Consider the following 24152-nt stretch of genomic DNA (forward strand, 5'->3'; position numbering starts at 1 on the left):
CACCCCCACGTCGTGGGGGTACTTTTGAGCCTGCCACCACCACATGCAGCTGTGCATTCGCGGGGACACACGGGGGGAGGGGGAGGGGGTCTGCAGGGCTGGCCCACAGATGAGGCGCTGGACCCTGAGATGCTGCGCACCGAGGTGTGCCCCCCCCCCATCATCAGATTTAGGAGGCAGAGAGCATTAGTCGACGCAGGTCCCACCGCCACAATGTGTTTATGTGCCTAAGTGGGTGCGCGTATGGATGCCCACGGCACTGAAGGCCGCCTGCATGCCGTGAGCCGCCGTCCTGCCTGTGTCTGATCAGAAGAAGACCGCAGTGGGTAACTACTAATCCTAGCGTTTTTTTGCTGGTTTCGATGTCACAGCTTTCCGGTGAGGTACTTTCATCATCTCACCATTCGCGATACAAAGTCAGCTGTGAACGCACGCAGACCTCCGCCACCGCGCCGCGTGACTCAGCACGCGTGTGGGCTTGCGGAGCGTGTGCCGCACACGAGGTGCGAGCCTCAGTATGATCTTCGCGGGCAAGTCACCACAAAGACACAAAAGAGCCGAAGGAGAGCCCGACATGCGCGCACGCGTTGTCGTGCACATCCGATCGCGGCCGCAACAGGAAAGAGCAACAGGGGGAGAGCAAACGACATGCGCCTTGCACGCTGTTGCTGCGAAAGAAACAGCACATGAATGAGCAGACAGGTAGGGCCATCATCCGCCTCCGCTCACCCCATTTACGTCCACGTGGGGCAGCCGCTCGCATCCGCATGATATTTTTGCCTTTCTCTCACTGTGTCTAATATATGTGATCATCACCTACTCATGAAAAGACGACCGCCATGTACGTCCCCATGACGGAGAAAATAAGCCCCATGAGGAGGAAAACCCACGAGAGAAGCGCGTCGATCCGGCCCGTCAGGTAAGCCCCAGACTCGCGCATCCTCATCGCAAAGAGCGCTGGAAATGTCATGGAGAGCGTGGCGCTAAAGAGGGCTCCAAGAACGGATACCACCCTCGCCACATCCGCCAGGAAAATTGCGAGGACGCAACACACCGCGGAAAGAGCCACGCCAAGTTTTGTGCGTGTCTTCTTTGGGATCTTGGTTCCACTGCCTCCAGAGAGGAACATAAAGGCGGCGAGGCGGCACGGAAAGATGCAGAACACAAAGGACACCGCAGCGCTAAAGCAGCACATGAGCTGGCACACCATCATGAGCAAATCCGTCTCCGCGTTGTAGCTGGAGAGGATGTTACCGCTCGACAGGTGCGGAAAAGTAAGGCTCCCCATGGCGCCAAGCAAAATGTAAAAGACGGACATGACGCAGAGCGCCAGCGAGGTGGATACGAGGATCTTGCGGCCAGTGCGGTCGTGCAGGTCTTTGATGACTGCCATGACGTTCGACTGCACCTCGTAAGAGAAGACAAAGATTGGCGCTGAAAACATATACGGGAGAACGAACGCCAGTCGACTATGGGAGAAATCTCGCTTCGCGTCCGCCGAGGGCTCGGCAGTCTTCGCGATACCGCTGACGCTCTCCGGGACGAAGAAACGATACGCAACGGTAAAGATGATGAAGACGGTGAAGAGGTTGCTCACAAACCCCTTCGTGCGCAGCGAGGCCAAGCGCGCGTTAAAGGTGAGTGGGGTTATGATTAGTGTGGAGGCGAAGAGGCAGATGTTGCCGCCGGTGTCGCTGCGCATCCACAGAGGCAGAAAATTCGCTCGACTCACCAGGATCCGCGTGACGCTTTCCTTGATAAAGCTCAAGTACACCACGGCGCAGCCGAAGTTGTAAAAGAAAAGAGTGAAGCGCACCACCCAACGGCCCTTGGCGCCCAGAAAGAAGCCGGCCACCGTCTCGTAGTCGTCCGAGTCAGCGGAGAGGGAGGCGAGCGCCAAAATGCGGACAGAGAGAAACATTACAAGGATGCAAAACAGGATGCAAATCATCGCAAACGCCCACCCGCCCACCACAAAGGCGAGGGGAAGCGAAAGCATTGTCGGCGTACACGCCGACGTCACCAGCCCGAGGGCACCTGAGAGCACACCATCGCCGGGGCAGCAGCTTTCCAATAGTGACCCTTGCACCTCCTCCAGGCTGCTGAACGTGCGATTGTCGACTAAAATGCTGCCATTGTGCGGCTGACGCCAATCGCACTCCTCCTCTGGATTCGCTTGCGCGACGCCGTGGTACGACGCCCCTTTCGCGTTGTCGAAAAGGGGGGACTTATCGTCGCACGCGAGGGACATGTTTCAACCCGCTCTCTACGAAGGGAGCCCCGCACATCCACCATAAGCAGCGTAGCGTCGTACGAGTTCAACGCGTGAGTGCGCGCTTTCACGCCAGGAAACACGCCTGCGCCAACACACTGTACCAGAGCATAAATTGATGACAGCGGGAAGACTAGGACAGAACAGAGTCGATGCGAGGTCGCGAATACCACATGCGGAAGGCAAGTTTTCGGCACACCGATTGCCGACCCTCCACAAGGCGTTGTTCCTTCGTCGACTCAGTCCGATAAAAGGCGCGGAAAGGAGGTGGGGCGACAGAGAACGTGGCGATGCCACTTCAGCGCTTCCTCTGGTGACACAAATGAGCGAGGAGGCGGCGGCGGCCGTCTCGCAGTAAATGCAAGGCAAGAGCGCGTCGCAGATGTCACGACAACTGCAACGGCAAAACATAAACACTCCAACGTACAAGCAAGAATGCACGAGGGGGAGGGAGCACAGCGGCCTTCCGTTTCCTTCCAAAGAAGTAAATCGACGCTCACGCCGTCGTTCAGGTGAGGAATGGGAGCGGTGCGGTAGGCAGGCGCGAAGGAAGAGAGAAAAGAGGCGATTAAGACAGCCGAGGAGGCATGGCATCCTCCGCGACAAAGTAGGCAAGGTCTGCGCGCAGACACGAACGACTTTGCACCAACCGCACGAAGGGGTGGCGAAGTGAGAGACCGATAGAGAGATAGAGAAAAGGGGTGTGCGCGATCACGAGCAGACTCCGTGGGCCTGATCTCACGCGCACCGCCCCTTCTCCCTCTCCCATACCATGTGAAACCCTTTCCTTTCTGCTTGCTGCGTGCCACTCCCACAGCTGCGCAGGGAACCCGAAACCCAAGTGCACACATACACCCTTGTTGTGGCAGATGAGCAATGTCGTGAGAAGGCATAGAAAGGCAACCGTCCTCGGTTTGGCAGTTTCTTTTTTTTTTTCGAGGTTTAGTGCACCACATCGATAATACAGCACCGAATCAGAAAAGGCAGCCGCAGATGCAGAGCTGCGGTACAAGTTAAGAGGCGAGCACGCGCAACTCTCAGCAAGCCGCCACCATGCTCCGTCGCGTTGCGTGTTGCCGGGGACATGATTGTTGCTAGTCGAAGATTGGCTTTCCATCGCGTAGATCTGCCTTGATCTGTGAAAACTGTTCAAAGTCGACTCGGTTGTTCTCACCGTACTTCTCGATCAAATTCTTTGCTCTGACGTCCGTCTGCTGCAGGCCGAGCTCGCGCAGCACCTTTTCAAACTCCGGAAGCTCCACAAAGCCGCTGTTGTTGATGTCCCAACGTTGAAACATGACGTAGTCGGACTTCTCGTTGGTGTCACCGTCCAGAAAGAGCAGCGGCACCATCCCGAGGATGAGGCCCAGCATGATGCCAAAGGTGCCGCCGAGGTGGCCAGCCAAGAACACGCGGCGGTCTTTCATCTGCTCCTCTGTAAGCACTGGTGTGTTAAAGTTCAGCTTCTGCACCGCCTTGTCAATCAGCCCGTGAATCTGCATCCCCAGCATCCCCGAGCAGATGTTTCCCATGGCTGCCGAGGCGAGCACAGAGCAGTTGAGATAGAAGCCAAGTGATCCGTCAATCATGTCGCCGGCTAAGATCATTGTGGAGTTGTCCAGGAAGCCAAACCCAACGAAGGGGAGCCCGGCTTCCAGTGCGATCATGAAGAGAGCCGCTAGCGGCACCGTTTTCGAAACAGCGGCGGCGGGCGACGCCGTGTTGGCGGCCGCAGAGGTGCCACTCTCCATGTTGGTGACCTGCTTTCCCTCGGTTGCGCGCTTCTTTTGCTCTTCCTGACGCCGCTTGAGGGCGCTCTCAAACCAGTGGTCGAAGTCTTTTGGCGAGATCTGACGGTCTTTGTCCGCGTCCGCCTTCTCCACCTCCTGCGCAGCGCTTTCAGTGCCAAACCACTCCATCGCGCCGCCGGTCACGACGAGCCGGCGACGGCTCTGCGGGTCGAGACTCGCGACCACCTCCATAAGAATGCGTGGGTCGTTCTCGATAAGCTGAGCGATCCGCTGCAGCTCGTCCGCGGTGAGGAGAGACGAAGAAGCGGCGGAGGCCGAAGCAGTTGCGGCTGTGGCCGCCGCCACAGCAGCAGTCGATGCATGCCCATCCCGCAGCATCCTAGAGGTGCTCATGAAGCGATGCGGCACCACAGCTCGTGGTGCGGTGCGCGATGCCACGAACCACCGCATCCTTTGTACGGGTTTATGAATGTGAACGTGTGTGCAGCGAGAAGCCCAAGCAAAGCTGACCCCCCCCTCCGTTATTTTCAGAGCCTGCGCACGAAAAAGGGGCACTGGACAACTCTGCTGGCACACGTTGTGCGGACTCAGCGCAGGCAGTAGGGGAGAAGAAGGGTACCTGAGTTCCACTGCATGTGTGTGTGTGTGTTGCCTCTCTATGTGATTCGCAATGTAGATGGCCACCAGGCGGCGCGACTCTGCCAGCGTGTGTGTACGTGGGCGCAGACGTGAGTGTGTGCCTTCTTCAGCTACGCGTCATTCGAGTAGCGCTTCGAGAAGAGAAACGTGACCGGCACGCCGTGATGAACTCGAAGCAGTACCGTCTCAAGGTGGTGGCGGCAGTCCCCTGCTAAGAGCTGAGACTGCTAAAAACAAAAAAAACGCTTTGCTAAAAAGAGCAGAGGGAGGGGGCGGGGCGAGAAGCGACCGAGTCAGCAGCGAACGCGTCATCGAAGACCCGTAAGAGCGGGAGAGAGCACGCGAGGAGGGGTGCGTCTCTTGCACGGCTGGTGTAGTGCACGCCTGATCGGCGTGCACCATCCTCCTCGTCCAGCCTCTTCACTTCGCGGCAAGCCAAAGGAGACACCCACGCAAAGATTCGGTGATCGCTAAAAGACGTGATAGACATCTGCGTCGCGCAGCCAGCGGTGATCGTGCTAGGAGAGAGCACATGAAGAGGGGACGCTCTCGAAGAAGCCACGATGATCACACCCACGTTCGTGGTGACATTTGTTCGCTGCGTGGTAAAGGATGGATACCGAAACTTAAAGCTGACGCGCTAGTCAGCTTATACGAGCTGGGAGTGTACAAGGGGGCATGCGTTCGGTGGGGTGCACTATAACCCGAGCCGCTCAGTCTTCAGTTAGAAAACGCACCCGCCGCTGCGAGTTGTACGCGGTGTGCGCGAGCCGGCAGAGCATCGGTGTGTACAAGTTTTTTTGTGCTGTGGATGCTCGACACTACCTAAGGCTCGGGTCGTCCACAGCGATCGGGTGGCCATACACGGCGACGCCGCACTCGAGGCACGCTGTCAGCTGCTTCACAGCGTCGTTGCTTCCGTCCAACTCGTACAACTCGACCAGCTCATCCGTGAAAACATCAGACACGTACTTCATGTAATCGTCGCGCACCTTCTGCACCGCCGGCACAACGTCGCTTGTGGGGAATCGCGCAGACTCCTGCTGCTCAGCCATGGGAGAGGGGTGGTTGGGGTTGGGGACGCAAGATATCTTTGTGTCAGTGTATGTTTCTGTGTGTATGTGTGTGTTTGGATGGAGGGAAGGGGAGTTGAAAACTACACGAATGGTGAAGCGTCAGAGAGACGGGGAGCAGTGCAAGAGAGGGATAGCAGCCGTTGGGCACGAGAAGAGCGATTGAGCTGATGAGAAAGCAGCCTGTGCGCGCAGTCGTAGCAGCATACGACACCGAAGAGATGCAATCCGCTATGGATGAGTTTGTTTGTAGCGCATTATCATCTTCGCCATGCTGGAGGCGCGCCGAGTCTTCCAAAAAGAAACGGAAAGCGTCAAGTCATTCATGGCGAGCGCTGTTCGGTAGATAAGGTGCTTGACCGATCCGCGGATCACAGAACTGTGTGACTGTGAGGTGTTTCAAGACACACGCAGCACCCAGCGCACGCGTGCAGTCACAATCGCGACAACAGCAGGCACACACACAGACACAAGGAAAGCAAGCAAAGTGTTTCGCGTCGCACAAGAGGAGCAGCCATCCCCCTTCTCTCGCTGCATCATTACTCGCCGACCACAACTTGTTCATGAGCCGCACACCTCCACCACGCCACGCACTGGCAGCGCAGTGCTAAGCTGGTACTCAACAAAGTTGTGGTACTTTCGTTGGCTTCGGTTTACTGCCCGAAACGACTCCCGTCGCTCTGTCTCTAGTGACTCATTCTCCGCCTGCAGGACATCGAATATGGCGAACATGTTCCCAGCATAGGAGGCAGCGACCCCGGGTGCGGTGCCCACTGTGATGTGCAGGCGGGTGGCAGTGCCCCTGGTGCCATGCATACTCTGCCCTTGCACCTGCTGCCCACCTGTCAGTGTAACCCCGAAGCTCAAGGCATGGCGGTCCAAAAGCAGAGATGTAACCTTCACCGTCACTTCCTGGCCGAGGTGCATGCCAGTCTGGGAGAGATACTCGGACATGGCCTGATTGGCACTTGTGGCCCCCGCTACAGAGTTGATGTAGAGTAGTGTCACGTGTGGCCTCGCCGGCACCACCGCGAATCGCTCCCGTAGCGCTTTCTCCAACTCCGCAGGCCCACTCGGATCGCGCCCGCGCAGCAGCCAGCCACGCAACCACTTTAAATGCCCCCTGGTTACGTGCCCAGTAACTGGGAATGACGGTGCCCATGAGAAACCTCGAAGTGCTGCCGAGACGCCGCGAAAGAGAAGACGACCGACAGAGGCAAAAGACAGGGCTGGCTCGCGCGGCTCGTCGAGGGAGGAAGAAATCAGCTGCGCGGCAGCGCAGCGAAGCGCCTCTGTTGAGCAGTCGAGCCGCAGCTGTAGAGAAGTTGCCCTCGCCACCTTTGGGGCCGAGTTCACGGATAATACCATGCTGGCAAGTGCCTCGGTGGTAGTCTCCGATATGCCGAGCAGATTGTGCAGCAGAGTCGCATGGCCCTCACGTCTCTCATCCCGTAGCGCTGAGATTGTCAGAATTCGGCAGCAGCCGGCGCAGCTCGATGGAGGCGCTCTTTCCGCGAGATGGGTGCACAAGCTAGCTGCCGCCTCTTCTACGCAGCACCCCGTCGTGTCCACGCGCCACGCAGCCTCCTCCACAGAAGGAGGCTGAAACTTTTTGCGCACTGCATAGAGCGCCTGCTGCGCCTCGGCAGCGCTGAGCAGCACCTCGTGGCCGTCACGCCTGGCGGCACGCTGCACCATCGCACTGGCGTCCGAGCACTCCACGTAAGCTACCTCGTACTTGTGTAACGTTATCGGGAAGCATTGCCGCCATATACGTCGACTTTTCTGCGTCGCGTTGCACGCGTCGAGAAGGAGAAGACCGCTCTGCTCCGTCTCTGCGGAGAAGCACGCCACCTCCCGCATCTGATCGCACAGGGTCTGGTGAACAAGCGCGCCAAGCCGTCGCTGCTTGTGTTTGCTGCTCGCGTCTGTGATTCCGTGGTCAGCCGCCACGGTGCAGCCCACTGCGTCGCGACTCAGGTGCACAACAAAGCTGAACGGAGACGCCTCCTGTGAGGCAAGCAGGCGGGAGAGCACCATCGCCAGCGTCGACTTACCGGCCCCCGGTAAGCCGCAAAGCACAACCACCGTGAGGGGACACCGACCGCGAGGGCAGGCAATGAGCGCCGTCGTGCGCTGGAGGCGAGCAAGCGCGTCGCCGACCGTCTCTTGGGAGTCTCGGTGTCGCACCCGCTGCTGCGCCGATAAGCCCGACTCGAAATCGTTGTTCAGGGCATGCACTCCTACCTCCTCCACACGCCGTCGAACCTCCGCAGCGCTTCTGAGCTGAAGCCACCCCAGCAGAGCCTGATGATAGACATAGCTCTGTGGGCGCGAGTCGCCGTACACGAGAGATCGGAAGGCTCGCAGCACAACATACTTGGCCGTCTTGAGCTTGAGTCGCAATGGGAGGCACCATCGCTGCCCTGGGGCCGCCGTCGGCCCTGCCATCTCGATTAGCAGCACAAACCCCTCCGCAAGCTGTGGGCACATGTCAAAGGGGGTGTACGTCGCATTCCACGACGCCGTGGCCGCGAACACACAGCGCAGCGCATCACTGTTCGGCACGGCCACACCTGGAGCGCAGCCGAGACCCCATCGCTCGGCCAAGGTCGTCACCTCCGAGAAGCATAAGCTTTCCTCCCGCAGCTGGGTGCGCCTCTGCACCGCAATCAGGACAATTTGCTGGTCAAACTGTTGCAACTCCAGCACCGGGTGATGGTAATCCTGTGCGCGTCGAATGCACTCGCAGCATGCGCACGCTCCCCATTCAAATAAATCTGCCGCCAATCGAGCTCGGCGCGTCTCACTCACTCGCTCCAGTAGCTCGCGCGCTGCGTCGACGTGAGGGCCAACGAGAACGTGCTTGCTCATCACCTCCAGCCGCACGCCGTCGAGCGAGAAGAGCGTGACAATAAAACCAGCCATTTTGCGCACAGCCCACATACAGTACGCGTCCGTCCACAAGGAGGAATCACTCAGCCAGTCGTCACCCACCTCATTTAGGTCGAAGAACTTGTTGATGCCGCGACACACAATGCTGCCATCAGCGCGGTCGATCAGCAGCGACCGTGCGCCGCACGGCAGGCCATTGACATCCCCCTGAGAGGCCCCCTTGAAGGTTACGGAGGAAACATCACGTCCGTCCGACAGCTTCACGGCCGCAAGCGCAACTCGACCGCGCGTAACGTACCCGTCAAGCACCGCAGTGTCAATCTTCGTGGAATGGGGAGTCGCCTGCTCCCTGTGAAACCAGCACTCGCGCTTGAGTGCCTCCATGAAGCCGCACGAAGCAGTATCTGCTTTGCCTTTGCGCGTGTGCTGGTGCCTTGCGACCAGACCACTGAGTTACAGGTGAAGGAAAGTGGGGAACCGAGAAGAGAAGAAAAATCTCCCGCCCTGCGAGATACAAGAAAGAAAGACATGTCGCGGTAGGGCAGCGAGCTAGCCAACCACATCCCTTCAAGGTTCACCCGTTGGCAGTGGTATGGCGGAGAGACGAAACCAAAAGCCCATCTGTGCCCGCTTCTGAGAGGCAGAGGATGCAGAGAAAAAGAGACAGCAGAAGCGCTGACTTCACCGACTGGTGAGCATTCCTCCGATTCCGTCGTCCTTCGTGGACAGCGTGGATTCTCTGGTCCAAAGAAACATCTACGAGAACAGAAGAAGCGCACAAAAAAGTACAGCGGCGTGGGCGCACCAAAGAGAAGTAGCGATCACCAGTGGCATGCACGGCGTGTCGCATCAGAAGATACGACAGAGCAGTGCGGCCGGTTGGGCACAGGCCTCACCAACAGCGCCACGGCAGTTGTTCGAGAGGGGAGGGGGAAGGTGTTTCGGCTGTACTTGCTCGATGCAAGCCTGCCCCCACCCCAGCCTTCTTACCCTTTCCGTCTTCCTCAAAACGACTACTGGTCGGCTATGCGAACGTCGCCATCGCTGCCGTGGTAGCATCACCTATCTGTACCAGGGGCGACCGACCACACTCATCGATCCGAACTACGTGCTCGCTCGTAAAAGCGGGTGTCGTGACGGGCAGCGCTGCTTCGCTCGTGAACGCCGCCTCCGCTGTCGGTGCATGGTTTTGTCGTGGCGCATGGCTACGGGGTTTGAACACGGACTCAATGACCTGCATGGAGTCAGCTGACAGAATCTCCTTCAGCCGCGGAAACGTTGTATCCCGTGCCCCGCTCGCGAGAAGGAGTACAACGCTGTCCAACTTACCCGCTGCTGCCGCAAACTGCAGTGGGGTGCCTCTCGATCCAAGCCCGAGCACAAACGTGTCGCCTACTCGCTTCAAGCCCCACTGGCGCCGTTTATAGTGCACGTAGCCGGCGCTGTCTAGTATTCCGTCAAACTTGCGCTTCTCCATCACCGAACCAAGCTGCTGAGGAGACCCGAAGTACGCGGCAGTCCAGATATTCGCCTTTGTCACATCCTCGGCCCCCTCGGGCTTGTGAATGGCATCACTCACGGTGTCGGTGGGCACCGCGGCGCAGCCTGCCGTCGTCAGGGAGGATGACGACCGCTGCTCCTTGGTTACGCACCGCGCCTCAATCTTCAAGTAGTGCCTCGCCACCTCGAGTTGATCGACGAGAAACTGAAGTCGTTGGACCTCCATCGCGTCGTGCAAGTGCGTCGTGCGCTTCGCGCCTCTAGTGACGGTGAGTGGCGGGCGCACGAGGTTGAGAGACGCGCCGCTGTACCTCGCTCCGCCAAAAACTACGTACTCCGGGGGCAGCGTGGTCGGCAGAGCCGCAAGCACCTCCGCCTCCGACCAGCGCAGCACCGCGGCAGAGGAGAGAACGTGCGGCGCCGTTGCTTCGGCCAAAGGAAACTCCAGTGGTGGCGAGCACGCAGATGAGCCCTCCAGCAACGCAGGGTACAGCCACTTCATGTAGTCCGGCACACGTTGATAAGCCGCATGTTCCATCTTGGGTGCGGCCTCGTCAACTGGCACCACCGCCTTCGGTGGCTCCTCCTCTGTCGCACGGAGGAGAGGGAGGTCTGGCGACGGCAACGCAGGAACCGACGGAGCAACAAGCGGCACCGCAGTGGGTGGTAATACCACTGGCACACTAGGAACTAACATGGGCACGGCAGGCGGTGATGGCGCAACAGCCTCCGTCGCCCCTCCGGAGAGCGCAAACGTGACCTTCTTGGCAACAGCGGGGCTGGCAGGCGCCACGGGCGAGGGCACAGACGACATCAGAGTCGAAGGAAGAGGCGCTACCGCTGGTGGAGCGTCAGGCGATGGTTTCGGATACGATGTGGCGCTTGCTGTCGGCACTGGCATTGCCGGCTGGGTGGGTTCGGACCCGGAGAGCCGCGGCTGTGGCAGCAACGGCGGATTAGAAGGAGCTGGTCGTACGGCAGGCGGAGCTCGAGTAGCTTCCACTGGCACTGCAGACGATGAGAGGCATATTTGAGGCACAGGAAGAGGGGAGGGGGAGGCGCCAGCGGAGGAGGAAGCCGAGGCGAGAGGGATGACCGCCGGCGCTACGTACTGTGCAGATGATGTGTTCGGCAGAGGTGAGACGCTCACAGCGAAAGCCGGCGCAAACGACGCGCCTGTCGGCTGCGGGGCTGCAGAGCTACCGGCGGCGATGGGGAGAGGAACGACAGGTTGTGCCACGGGGGCGTATGGTGGCGCCGGACTCAGCGTGGCCGGCGCAGTAGAGGGAACAGCAACGGGGATCGGGACCGCGGCCGGCGTTGATCGAGGCGGCGCGACAGAAAGTGAAGGGCCCGCTGCAACCAGGGCTGGTCGCGACGGCACTGGCACAGGTATTGGAACGCCGGCGGTGCTGTTGCCTGGAAACATGTCGGTCGAAAAAAATCGAACGCAAAAACGTTCTGCTACTGCAAGGGCGCCGCCGCGGCCACACAGATGGGTTGAATCACGCTGTAAACCGAAGAGCGGAAGTCGTAGCAAACGAGAGAGGGGGGGGTAGATTTCGGGTGGTGCAGACATGGGAGTGGTCAAAGGCGCTTGAGCTATAGATCCCCGAGCATGACACGGTGCCAGCACTGCGATGATAATGCCCCAATATTGAGGAACAAAAAGGGTGTCTGAAGGTTGATTCCTGCGCGCCTCTACTGCCGAAGCCGAACAGAACGATGAGACCGGGTCCCCACAGACACTGCGAAGCCAGACAAAAGACATTCTCCCTCCGTCTCCTTTTTTTTTGCACACGTTTCGCTTATGAAGTTGACTCGGCTGAGGGCAAAGGCAAGCCGTCGCCTCACTGGCGCAGAAGACTCAGTCGCTTCGCAGTCTTTTTTCTTTTCTGTCTTTTGTTGCCCTGGTCTGTCCATCCTGTGGGGCGGCCATCGCAGGGGCAGCGATGATCCTGCCGCATCCCTTGTTTTCGCTGCTGTTCCTCATTCATGCGCAAAATGTACGCGTACTCCGATGCACTCACCGGCTGCACGCTCAGACGTGATTGTGTGAAGAGAGCCATCTTCTGCAGCTCCCTGCGCGACTTCAGCTCATGCAGTGTCAAGACGGTGTCCCATTTTGCAACAAACTTCACATCCACCATCTTCCATGGGTTTTTCTCCTTTGTGGCTTTTGGGTCAAAGTACTCCGACGTCCTTTCCAGTGCAGTGAAATCGTCGTAAGCCAGCCGGACTACCTCAGCGAGGCCAGCAACTCCCGGTTCCTTTGTGTTGCTGTGATAGAAGAGGACCTTGTCGCCGACTGACATTGCACACATGTTGTTCCGTGCAGCGTAGTTGCGCACCCCATCCCATGGAGAGGTTTTTTGCTTCGCCAAGTCGTCGATGGAGAACTTGTGAGGCTCTGACTTCAGCAGCCAGTAGTGAATGTCCTCCGCGCGCACGCGTTTGCGGCTCATTTCGGTCCTGTGGGCCAGAGCGGTGTAAGGCGGCGAAAAGGTAGAGGACTACCTTAGGAGAGCATGCGAAAGAATCGGAGGAGGATAAACATTCTGGATCCACATATCATCACCAAAAATGAACATGCACAACAGGCATTTGCGTGAGAGTCATGGCACCAACGATGATCGGGATACCGTCGCACCTCATACGCATCCCTGTCGGCGCGGCAGCAAGGTGAGCTCGACGGCGGCGTGTAAGTGCCCCCGACAGCTTTGACGAGTTCTGGATAGCGTTCCCCCAATGTTCAGGCGACACGAACAAGAAAAGAGCGGCGTGCGCGCACGAAGTCACGCTGCTCTCCTGTCCCCGGCAGAGAGGTTAAGCACTCTAAAGGTGCGGCGGGGCTCATAAATCAGGAGAGGGAACAAAACACGAACCTGAAATGGCACAGCGTGCAGGAAAAAGAAGTGGAGCTACAGCTCCACCCCAGGAGGCAGCAGTCCTCATACCTGCGACGATTCCTCGAAGTCACCGTCGTCGAACCACTCCCCCTCCTCTTCGATGCGGATGGGACTCACCTCCTCCATCATCGATGTGGCTGCTTGCGCATTTTGAGGAACGTGCTCAAGCCGAGGCTCGGTGTCGTGGTGAAACTGCACGTCTGCGTCCTGCTGCATCACCGCCGCGTGTACCCCGGCCATCGCCCGTCTGCGGCGATCAGACACACGCGACACCTTTGCGGCTCGCCGCAGCTTGGCTTTTTTTTCACGGTGCTCGGCGCTGCTGCGGGCGTACTCGAGCATGCGTCGCAGAGTGGCGCTTTTGGCAGTGCGGAGCTGGATGTTCACGTTTCCCATCATCGAGCCCACCTCGAGCCCTTCGTAAAGAGCGTAGATGCGGAGAATCTCCCGGCTGTCAGCCGATGACATGCCGGTGCAGGCCTTCTTCACTTCCGCCGGTGGAACCGGCGCGGCCCTCAGCTCCGTCACAAATCGATCTTCCATAAGAACCTCCATCGTGCGTGCAAGTTTCGATGCCGGCGCCTGAATACCATTGTACAGGTAGCAGTTGTTGACAACTGCCCGCATGTCCGCCATGAAGTCCGCCGCAGTCCTGTACTCGTAGCGCTGCAGCTTCCGTTGAATGAGCTCCCAGTACATGGGCCGAGTAACGTGTTGCGCGTAGTCTGGCAAGGAGGATGGGTTTCTGAGAAACAAGTTATCCCTGTCAAGTTCAGAAACGCACTCAATGATGCGGCGACACTCATCGTAGAACAGGCCATCGAGATAGCGGACAATGTCAGCGCGCCGCCTCTTCAGGCGACTGCGCAGCTCATCCACCAGAAACTGGTCCCTCGAAGACATGATGATCCGTTTTCAAGCTTTCGTTGCGCAGGTCTTTGTGCGCTCACCTGCTCCTCCGACGAGGAGCCCCGCGTGCTGCGCTGCGCATTCACAAAGGCAGTTCAAACGATTCCGGTACGAGACGCGAAGGTGTGAGCAATAAGCACGGCAACCTGTGAAAGAGCGAGCAACAGCGAGGGAGGATAGAGCTCAACTTTTGTCGCTGGCGTCTGCCCCGGGGCAGACCGAAAGAGAGAGAGAGACGTCTCAAAGCGGACGTAGCGGCCGACGGCCCTCCCTCCTCGAGCATCGCATCCTTTCTTTTCGTTGTGTACATGTGTGCATGTGTGCCTGAAGCAGGGTAGCAGGAAACATATCCCGTGCTTTCTCTGCCTCGACGAATGACGGTGTCCACGCAACTTCGCAGATGTGACGCGCGTCGCCGACGGCAATAACAGCACTGAGAAGGCAAACCGCATTCTAAGGACTTTGTTTCGCGTAACAGTCTGCGTATTCCAAGTCGCAGTGCGCCCGCACGCCCATCGCACCTCGATCACCACTTCAGTTTCATCGCTGCCGCCCTTCTCATGCTTTCTTTACTTGTCGATTCTGCCACAAAACACGAGCTCCACTCCACGCTACAGCCGCCCTGCCACAGACCCATCGCGTGGTGCCGAGCAGCGCTAGACATGCGGGCGCCCCACACAGCACCCTGCGCCGACGCGGCCACCCGAGCACGGTCTCTGCCTCAGCCCCAAGCCCGCCCACCCACCCCCCAGGTCGCCTCACGGGTCGCTCCCGCTGTGCTGGTCGCCACCTGGCGCACCTCTCTCTCTCACTCACTCTGTCTGGGGGGTAGCTCAGGCTCCCATCACACCAGCGGCCAGTGAGGCGGCCCAAGGAGGTACGTGCGAGCCACGCGGGCACGCTTGCCTTCTATCCTAGGCATGGCACAAGCGTGCCCACGGCCGCAGCTCGCTGCGACGCAGCGCCATCCACGGCATCAACGCCGACATATCAGCACCGCTGAATCGCTCTCACCTCCACCCCCACGCCGTGGGGGTACTTTTGAGCCTGTCACCACCACATGCAGCTGTGCGTTCGCGGGGACATACGGGGGGGAGGGGGAGGGGGGCTGCAGGACTGGCCCACAGATGAGGCACTGGACCCTGAGACGCCGCGCACCGAGATGTCCCCTGTGATAGCGGCCACCCTTCTTCAAAAATAACAGCCGCGCTACTACAAGGCGGCAGACCTTCACAACTAAAGCGAGTGCATCGTCTCCTCTACAGCAGCAGCAGCAAAATACAGAGTGACGGCAAGGTACATGAGCAAAAGCACGATCGCCGAAACAATGTAATCTCGTGCGCCCCATAGAATCGAGCTCGTTGGAAAAGATCGATACGGACTTGCAGGCAAAGGTAGTGCCCCGCCGTGGCCAGCTTGCCAGTGGTTCGGATACAGAAACATGCTGGCGTACCACACATCGCTGTCAACCTGCTTGCTGCTCGGACCGTTCGCGTCTTCGGGTCTCGCGTACTCCCACGCAGCTGTCGAAACGCCCAAGAAGCACCGACGCAGTCGGCTATTCTCAAGAATGCGCATCATGTCCCTTCTTGGAGTGGCACGGGAAGCGACACAGTGAGGCGGACTGCTTTCACGCCGTCCTCAGAGAGAAGTGGATGCGGCGCTGACAAGTGTATCCAGCGCTCCACTAAAACACAGCGGTGAGGAATAACGGTCATCCGAGGCGGTGCAGATGTCGTCGAAACAAACGATTAAAAAGAGAAATGCGGAGAGGCGAAGAGAGGTGCGCAAGCATCGAGAGAAAACCGGCGCCTACACAAATCACCTGGGCAGGGTACCGAATCGAAGCAGGCCTTTTGGCCACTGCGGTGCGTCGAGGGGACGGAGGAGGGGGAGGGGGGCGTCATCAAAGACGAGCCGCTGCGCGCCTTAAAGGTCGAGCTCGGCTCCAGGCACACGCGAACGCTTATAAACCGAAAACAAGAAAAAAACAGAGCACGCATATCCCAGAGAATTATTCTCCTTCAAGTTAGCCGCAGGGCCGATGAGCCAGCCACAGTCTCACGCTTTCACAGTAGCTATTTCTCATGCTCTTGAGTCTTGCGCGTATTCAATGAGGTTGTGTCGGCTGAGCAAAACCAGCCGCAGCCATTCCGATCGACGGCGGGAGAGCCCTCTCGACAAAGGAAAACAAAAACAAGACGAGAAGAGAAACACCACACGTTACCACTCCATTACCAATCTAGAGAGTGAGCCACCACCTTTCCGTCCCTTTTTCTGAATGCCAGCAAGCGCGGCAAATCCACGCCTTGAAGAAGCAGTTTATTCACGGACAGCGCCGCTACCTGGTGGCTCGCTACAGCCACACGCCGCTTGAGGCTAGCGTGTTGGCTTTTCGCAGCAGCTCCTCCGCCTGCTCCACCGCCGCCTGCTCACTTGGCGATGTGACAGCTCCCGCAGCGCGGCGAATCATGCTGCGTGTGGCGGCCATGGCGTTGCTGACGAGCCACTGCTGCACAGAGCCGCGCCGGCCGAGGTCCGCGAGATACACCAGCACTGTGGCGTATGCGTAAACAAGATAGCCGCGCGTCACACCGGCCTCGTCAAACTCCACACACCCCACACCTGTGTCGTCCCTCCCCTCAAGGACGCTCTCGTATGTGATGAAGAGAACCTTTGGGTCAACCCCAAGACTCACCAGCAGCTGCACCACTTCCGTCGAACCTGCCGGGAAGCGCAGAAACGTGCGAGCCTCTAGCAGCCGCACCAGGTATGACAGCGGAAAGCAGCTGATTTGGTGAAAGTACCTGTCGATGAGCCTCTTCGTAATGGTCTCCGCCGAGTCCTTCTCGTTGTCATAGGCACGGCCGATGCAGGTGGCATAGACGCCAGCATCCGTGACGTTGGAGCAAAGCAGCGCATCCAGCTGCACCTCTGCGCCACCCAGTGCCGGATACATGCCGCCCACCTCTATGAGGTCGCTTGCGGAGGCGACAAAGCTAGACAAGAACTCGATGTGCTGCAGGGCGACATCACGCTCCGTCACCATTTCGCCCTCCCATTCTACACGACGGTCGAGAGTGGCACTGCCGGAAGAGATGAACTCGGTGGCAATGCGGTATAGTCGCTCCTGCGCCTCCATCAATCGCAACTGCTGCTCCACCTGCTGCGTTTGGTCGGATTGACACTTCTTGGCACAGTCGAGAGCCTCGCGCAGGCACCGGAGGCGATACTGAAGCCGGTCGGCAACCGGCGTGTCGGGAAGCGGCGACAGGGCCATCACGAAGCACTGCTGCATCGCGCCATGGTAGTCACCCTGCACACTGGCGAGGTAGTGCGCATACTCCTCAGTCAGCACCTCGGCATTGCGTCGCAGATAGCTGCCGAGAAACTGGGAGCGCGCCGCTACAAGCGTTTCTCGCAGCAATTTGGCCGTATTCCTGTCGTCGCGCGGGGCGCACATCCAGTCGAAGAGAAAGCAGTGCGCGTACTCGTCAGACGGCTCAACCTGCCAAATGGTGCCGGAACGGCGCGGGCCGCCGAGGAGGTCGTCAACCACGCTCCGGTGCGTCAGCCACGCCGACTCCAGGGTAGAAACCACAAGCTCCAGGACCTGCGTCTTGGTCTGGTGCAGCGAGTAGGCGTTGCCGTACCGCGCCTGGTCGCCCACATGGCCGCCACCATCCGCCAAAAAAACGCTCAGCGCCGCATTGTTCGGGTCAAGCTGCGCCGCCGCGTGCAGCAACAGCTCCACCGCCACATTCTCGTATTTCAGGCTCCGCAGCTGCTCGCAGATGCTCTGAAGCGCGCCGGATGGCCAGTACGTCGCGGCCTTAGCGCCTACCTCGGTAGCCCACTTATGCATCTGTGCCTCCGTGTAGGATTGAAGAGACTCGCCACGTGTCAAGGATCTCATGTCGCTCTGAAGCTGATAGGCATCCGAGCTGATGCCGCCGAAAAAGTACGGGCACTGTCGCTGCAGCTGCGCGAACGAGGCTGCTTGGAGTCCAGATCCAGCGCTGATGCCATACTGGGAGTCTAGCATCACCTGACTCAGATAATGTCCAAGCCGCTGCGCGACCGCCGAGTCTCGCACCACCTGCGCAAACGCCACCGATGCGTCTTCAGAGTAAAACGGGATGCCAAGCATACGCTGCAGCAGTGTCGCCGCCTGCCACGCCTTGTGCGTCAGTTCATAGCACTTGTACAGCATGGCCCCCTGTAGCTTCTTTACGTCCTCGGCGCGCAAGCTCCGGCCGCGCGGCACCATCACGACAACCTTGTCCGCCTGCCACTCGTGCTGAAAGCTCACCGTCCGCTGGTGCTCCGGTGATCTGCCAATAGACAGGCTGTCCAAGTACTGGATGACCTTTTCGAGTACCCGTACCGCGGAGGTGGCGCTACTCTGCGTGATCTTGCCCACTCCCGTATTCCACAGCAGACACAACGCTCGGGCAACAAAGGCGACGAGCCCCGTTGCAAACGGCGACATGAGAACGACGACATGTTGAACCTCCGCATCCGTTACGTCACTCGCCGGCGCCGCTTGCGTCGCAGGGAGCTGTAGGTTACGCAGCAGTTCGCGTGCTCGTCGCAGCACTTCAGCGTTTCTTCCATTCACCAGCTGTTGGCCTAGCTCATTCAATGCCGCCCCATCGTCGTGGCTGCTCGAAAGCGCCGAGTCCTTCGTGAACGGTAGTGGGTGCTCCGTCGTTACGTTCAAAGCGCCAACGGCAACCTGAAGGAGCATCGCCGCGTAGTCGGGGGCGCTGTACACGGACGTGAAGCGACTGAGCAGACTGTCGCGGTAGTCCGCATCGTTTGTCGACAGAATCAGGTACAGCGTGTCGACAGGGCGGGCTTGAGCAAAGAGTGACAGGCCATGGCGATGCACCACGACGTAGGTCGGTCTGGGTGAGCAAACCTGTGCGCACAAGTCAGAAAGGTTTTGCGGGCCCTGCGTCGGCATCCGATCGATCGCATCGACCCGCACAATACGCGAGGATGGGCCACTGAAGGATGCCACGATGTCCCGCACATTTTGATGCGGCGCCATCACCGTGGCAGGGGAGGTGGCGGCAAGCACTTCATCGGAGGCTCGGTCGTCGTTCATGTCGCTGAAGGCAGCCAAGAAGACTGACGCGGAAGCGTAGCAGACACTGATTTCTTTGTTTGCCGACAAGTACGAAGGCGTGTGCGATTGCAGAATGAGCTCACCGCTGAAGACAGAATCGAGTGCGTTGATGTAGCGATAGCGAAACTGATCCCCATTGAGGGCGGTGGACATAAGCCGGCACCCTTGCGCATCTGCTTCTATCACAAACAACCGCGTCAGTGGCGCTGATTCAACATGAGGGGCGGAGTGAGAGCGCGGCAGTCGATCGGGCCGATGGCGAAGAGAGAACATGTACCTTATGCCACCACTGGGGTTCAGGCGCCACAGACTAATCGTGCTGCGTTCACATAACGTAGCCAAGATGCCGTCACGCTCGTCCACGACGAGATCAATGAGCCCACCATGTCCGCTACCTCGCCACGACTGCCACACATTCGCAACAGCCAATGTCACCTGGCCAAGGATGGGGGCGCTCGAGAACCAATAGCCGTAATTCACCATGCGTATCTTGGGCGTGATGGGGGTATTCTCACGCATGTAGCGCAACTCATACACATTTCCGTCCGCACCTGCGCAGAACACGCGGCCGCTGCTGCCGATCGCCTTCGTTATCACGGTGTCAGTGGAGCAGCTGTACCCCAGATTGACAACCTTCATTTCCGCCAGCGCTCCCTCGCCCAGGATGCAAAGACCCAAGAGAAACATCATGCTGGTGGTGCCCACAGGAATGATGTATGTTACGTGCGGCTGGAAGATGCCACTCAGCGGCCGAAGCGGAGAGCCGACAACGCTGATCATCTCCGAAATCTCATCGTAGACACAGAACTCGCGACCGCCACGGTAGTCCCAGATGACGAGCCTGTTGTCTACAGTGAACCACGCACGGGACAAGTCGGCAAACACGCCGGTGAGGGATCCGTAGCGCATCGACTTCCACAGCTCCAACAGCGTCTCTGGCCATGCCACGCCACCTACCGGGAAAAAATCAGGGACAGCGTACGTTGTGTCCCGGGTGCTTAGTGCGTACGAGTTCGACCGTACAAACCCAATGGCGTGAGGGTTGGGCCGTCGCTCCACTGCCGCACTGCTAAGTACCGCGCTCACGGCGTCCTCGACCACGTGATTGGTACCGTTTCGCGCTGCGTTGAACTGTTGCTGCATTGTCGCCGCTCACACGAGTGCACGTACGCAGGCGTCGTAATGCTACAGGCACTCTCCAATCCAGCCAAAGGGATCCTTGCGTACCGCACCCAAGTGCTCAGTAGAGCAGAGGTGAGTTGGGGAAGAAAGATGTGAACCGAAGCGGCAGACCGACCGCGGGAGAGAGAGGGAAGCCGTCGCCAAACACTCCTAAACAATTTCAGAGAAACAAACTGTAAACACCACGTTAAGCAAGATGTGAGTGAAGCGAGAGAAGATAGTAGAGCATACGAGTTGGGCGCACTCGTGCGAATCAAGGCGCTCCAGCAAGCATTGGCTAAACGCTCTGCGCGCTCCGTATATAGCCGAGCCGCGGAGAAGAAAGGCATGTACATCAATCTTCGCGGCACGTGTGCGCCGGAACGAAACGCCGCTGCCGCATCATGATCGGCAGAACCCAGGCTACCCACTTTTGTTTGTCCTCCTTGAGATTGCCACTTCAGCATGCTTTGAAACTAAAAGCCCCTCACACTCCCCATCCCCCACACGCGCACGTACAACAAGTGAATACGCGTGCACGCCAATGTAGCGCAGCTCGTGCCACGGGCCTGGATAGTAATTTACAGGGACAGAAAGCGAGACAGAAAATCAAACATATGTCGCGCTCCCGAGAGTTGAAACGATGCCCCGTATGCGCACTTGACCGAGCGAAAACAGCTTTGCTGCACAGGAACGGAGACAAGAGAAACGGAGTAGTGCGCCAAGGCCCTCGCACCTCCCCTCGATTCGCTTGCAGGCGTTTGATGAGCCCCATCCGTGTAGTGCCTTGTTGTTGTTTTGCGCGTGTCTAGTGTGGAGGGAGGGAAAGGGGAGCTTAGCAGCTCTCTCTATCTCTCAGTGGTTCGAGTCAGAGTCCGAATCGATAAGCAGTGACCTGAAGCGGGACGAAATCTCTGGTTGCGCGGAGTCTTTTGCAGATGACCGCGCAGTGTTCGCTGTCGCACTCCCCCCATTCGACATGGTGACTTGAAAACTGACACTGCTTGTCTGTTTCTCCTTCCGTCTCCCGTCAAAAACGACGGAGGACTTCTGCGAGGCAGCGCCAGATGTGCCGAACGATCCGACGCTAGTGAGAACTGGGCTCCCTGGCGCCGCCGCCTTGTCTGTTCCGCTCCTCACTTGCACGCCGGACACCGATGAAGTCGCAGATGTCCTCCTCGCTTGCGTTTGCCGAGGCGGGACGCGCAGAGGTGCAGGAGCTTTGGCGTGACCAGCAGGTCGTGCGGCATTGGCTGGCACCAGGGGCGGTATACGAGGTAGTGCTGCTGCACTCTCTTCTACGCCAGGTACAGCGATGCCCTCCTCCGACGCACGGCTTTGGTCCTCGGCATCGCTTTCAAAGACAACCGACTCAGAACTGGTGGTCTTGAACACGAGGCTCGCAAGCTCCTCGGACTCTGCCGCGGGAAACGCTTTTGTGGCCCCTGCCCTTGTAGACTTCGGCACGGCGCCATCGACCTGTGCGGCCGATGAGCCGAAGGCATGGCTCGCCACGCCAAGTGTCTCAGGCGCACACTTGTCCTTTGCCACCGCGGCAGCGGTGTGCGATTTCCGCGTCGCCTTCATCGAATAGTCAGAGTGAGACTGCCCCGCAGCGTTGGGGCCTGAGCACGCCGCCGGCAAAGGAGGAACATCCGTGACATTGTCGAGCGTCTCCAAATGCTGCGCCGCGGGCGCGCCACGCTCCACGTTACTAGCTGGTGTTGTCGATGTCAGCGCGCAGGCCGTGGCTGAGTTCGCCGGATGTTCTGACGTGGTAAACCACGAGATACTTGGCCCCCCCTCCGAGAACGCAAAGGAGGTCAGCGGCGACGTCGAGGACGTCAGCGCTTTCGGGGAGCGGCGGCGCACATTTTCCACCTCCTGCAGCTCCCCCTGCGTGGTCACCGAGAGCGGCGGCACAGGACGGGCGCTGAGGAGAAACAGCGCCTTGTAAACAGTCTGTAGGAGCGGAAGCGAATCGAAACGCAGCTCCACTGTGCCACCCGTTGCATCCGCTGCCGCCAACGTGAGAGGGCGAACGTGGCGCACGCGGAGAGAGCGCAAGGTGAGCTGCACAAGGCGCTCGCGAGACAAGAAGGACTCAGCAGTCAACGTTTCATGGTCGATCTGAAGACAGACGCGATGAAAGTCGCCCTGCTCTCTGCCGAGGTTATGGCGCAGCTGAATGCCATGCAGGAAGCTCATCTTGTCCATTAACGCAAGCTCGGTAGCCGAGAAAAGCCCACTAGAGGACGAGGCCCTGTTGTTATCAAGAACCCCCACAGCATCTTCAGTGGGTGGAAGTAGCGGGACCGCGTGGGCCGACGGCGAGGCGGCAAGCTGACACTCTAGCTGCGCAACTCGCCGTGTCAGCCGCGTGATTGTTTTCTCTCGCTCAGTCAGCTGAAGCTCGGCTGCTGTATTGTACCCGCGTTGACTCCGCGTGCGGTCAAGATTGGCCAACACAGCTTTGACACTCGGCAAGCGGCTGCTCTGCGTTCGCTTGTACTCATCCCTTCGAAGTCGCCTGAACTCGTCGATGATGGCATCGTACTCGGCGCTGGTGCGCGGATGAAGATCTAAAAGCCACCCGTAACTCACCGCAAGCGCGGCCCTCTTCCCCAGTGCCTTCGCGACGTGTCGCTCTTGGGGGGTAATAGGAAGGCCATCCACATCCTCCAGGCCAAAGCCGATGGTGAGTAGCGCCATGAGACGGTAGTATGGGTGACATGCAACCGGGCAGCCCTGCAGATGCAGCGCTCTCAGAGAAGCCTGCCTAGTGAGCCCACGAAACGACTCGATTCTGTTGTACTGTAAATGCACTTCGATAAGATACGGGTGTGTGCCGAAGAACTCAAAGCTGGTAAGTCGGTTGCGCTGCAGATTTATTACGAGGAAGTTCTCATCTTTTCTTTCAGCTAGCCCCTCAAACGACTCCACCCCTTGATTGACCAAATCCAGCCTATGATACTCCATCCGAAAGTACCAGTGGAAGGATGCAGCACACGCAGAGAGAGGCGCGCGGCCTTCGCCGCGAAGAAAGCCACGAGTCAATGCAGCGTGCGATCGCTCAGCCAGTTCGCCAAATTCAGAACAGAAGACTCAACAACAAGAAAAAAAAAATGATGCCAAAAAGAAGAGTAGGCACAAGAGAAACCGATACGCGACAGTGATGAAAAGTGAGTCTTTGTGTGCGCGAGCGACACCATTCATCGGAGGCAGTCGCTGATCCACAGGATAGAAGACATACAGCAGTGTATACACAGGCGCATCAGAGTCGTTTTGTGCATCGTGGATGGGCACCTGGCCCCAGAACCGGAGTAAAAGAGAGAAACAGCAACAAAGATGCTTGAGAAGGGCAGCGCACAAGGCTAAACGAAAGATACGCCGACACTCGCTCGGCGCCCTTGCTCCCTTTCCGCTGTGGCCAGCCAACAGCCCTCCCTCTAGAACATAACGCTGGTGCTCCAATACCCTATTGCTTTGCTGCTTTCTGCCCTTTCCCTTCTGTTGCGCGCCTATAGGGCGCATCAGTGAAGACTTCCTGTTGACAGTTATTTTGCAGTTTTTGCCGCGTGCTATCGTGTTCGTTGTTTTTTGTTCTTGCCTTATTTCGCCTTTTTTACTTAATGAAAGGAACGCGGGCCGGCACAGCGAGGCAGACACACATCACAGACCAAATCGAAATGTGTCCCTCACACCGTCGAAGGTCGAAAAAGAGCGACACCGCAACGACGAGAATGAGAGCCAAGGCAACACAGAGACCATAACTCCACCCTGAAAAATAACGCACACGCACGGGGGCGCCGCGGCCTCCTTGCTCGTTTTTCAACGACTTCTACCGCTTCTCCTTCAGGCAGATACGAACACTGGTTTTCTCTCTTTTTTTTTCACAAGGCATCAAAC

The 24152-nt window shown here is 58.6% G+C and overlaps 9 protein-coding genes across 9 annotated transcripts; all 9 read right to left on the minus strand.

Annotated features, from left to right (window-relative positions):
* Positions 1-820: 820 nt before the first annotated feature.
* LDBPK_367150 (amino acid permease aap11ld-like protein) lies at positions 821-2251 on the minus strand (the record flags this gene model as incomplete). The annotated part of the gene is made up of 1 exon (XM_003865777.1): positions 821-2251. The coding sequence occupies one exon, from the start codon at positions 2249-2251 to the stop codon at positions 821-823; it is 1431 nt and encodes a 476-aa protein (XP_003865825.1).
* A 1115-nt stretch (positions 2252-3366) lies between these two features.
* LDBPK_367160 (hypothetical protein, conserved) lies at positions 3367-4416 on the minus strand (the record flags this gene model as incomplete). The annotated part of the gene is made up of 1 exon (XM_003865778.1): positions 3367-4416. One exon carries the CDS (start codon positions 4414-4416, stop codon positions 3367-3369), a length of 1050 nt encoding a protein of 349 aa, XP_003865826.1.
* A 1067-nt stretch (positions 4417-5483) lies between these two features.
* On the minus strand, positions 5484-5717 carry LDBPK_367170 (hypothetical protein; the record flags this gene model as incomplete). Its single annotated transcript, XM_003865779.1, has 1 exon — positions 5484-5717. One exon carries the CDS (start codon positions 5715-5717, stop codon positions 5484-5486), a length of 234 nt encoding a protein of 77 aa, XP_003865827.1.
* Positions 5718-6296: 579 nt separating this feature from the next.
* On the minus strand, positions 6297-9014 carry LDBPK_367180 (hypothetical protein, conserved; the record flags this gene model as incomplete). Its single annotated transcript, XM_003865780.1, has 1 exon — positions 6297-9014. The coding sequence occupies one exon, from the start codon at positions 9012-9014 to the stop codon at positions 6297-6299; it is 2718 nt and encodes a 905-aa protein (XP_003865828.1).
* A 640-nt stretch (positions 9015-9654) lies between these two features.
* LDBPK_367190 (hypothetical protein, conserved) lies at positions 9655-10944 on the minus strand (the record flags this gene model as incomplete). The annotated part of the gene is made up of 1 exon (XM_003865781.1): positions 9655-10944. One exon carries the CDS (start codon positions 10942-10944, stop codon positions 9655-9657), a length of 1290 nt encoding a protein of 429 aa, XP_003865829.1.
* A 1036-nt stretch (positions 10945-11980) lies between these two features.
* On the minus strand, positions 11981-12595 carry LDBPK_367200 (hypothetical protein, conserved; the record flags this gene model as incomplete). The annotated part of the gene is made up of 1 exon (XM_003865782.1): positions 11981-12595. The coding sequence occupies one exon, from the start codon at positions 12593-12595 to the stop codon at positions 11981-11983; it is 615 nt and encodes a 204-aa protein (XP_003865830.1).
* A 486-nt stretch (positions 12596-13081) lies between these two features.
* LDBPK_367210 (DNA-binding protein, putative) lies at positions 13082-13942 on the minus strand (the record flags this gene model as incomplete). The annotated part of the gene is made up of 1 exon (XM_003865783.1): positions 13082-13942. One exon carries the CDS (start codon positions 13940-13942, stop codon positions 13082-13084), a length of 861 nt encoding a protein of 286 aa, XP_003865831.1.
* Positions 13943-16304: 2362 nt separating this feature from the next.
* On the minus strand, positions 16305-20225 carry LDBPK_367220 (nuclear pore complex protein (NUP155), putative; the record flags this gene model as incomplete). The annotated part of the gene is made up of 1 exon (XM_003865784.1): positions 16305-20225. One exon carries the CDS (start codon positions 20223-20225, stop codon positions 16305-16307), a length of 3921 nt encoding a protein of 1306 aa, XP_003865832.1.
* An 873-nt stretch (positions 20226-21098) lies between these two features.
* LDBPK_367230 (hypothetical protein, conserved) lies at positions 21099-23222 on the minus strand (the record flags this gene model as incomplete). Its single annotated transcript, XM_003865785.1, has 1 exon — positions 21099-23222. The coding sequence occupies one exon, from the start codon at positions 23220-23222 to the stop codon at positions 21099-21101; it is 2124 nt and encodes a 707-aa protein (XP_003865833.1).
* Between the last annotated feature and the right edge of the window lie 930 nt (positions 23223-24152).

The sequence above is a fragment of the Leishmania donovani genome, chromosome 36 (genome assembly GCF_000227135.1).
Source record: "Leishmania donovani BPK282A1 complete genome, chromosome 36".
Lineage (NCBI taxonomy): Eukaryota > Euglenozoa > Kinetoplastea > Trypanosomatida > Trypanosomatidae > Leishmania > Leishmania donovani.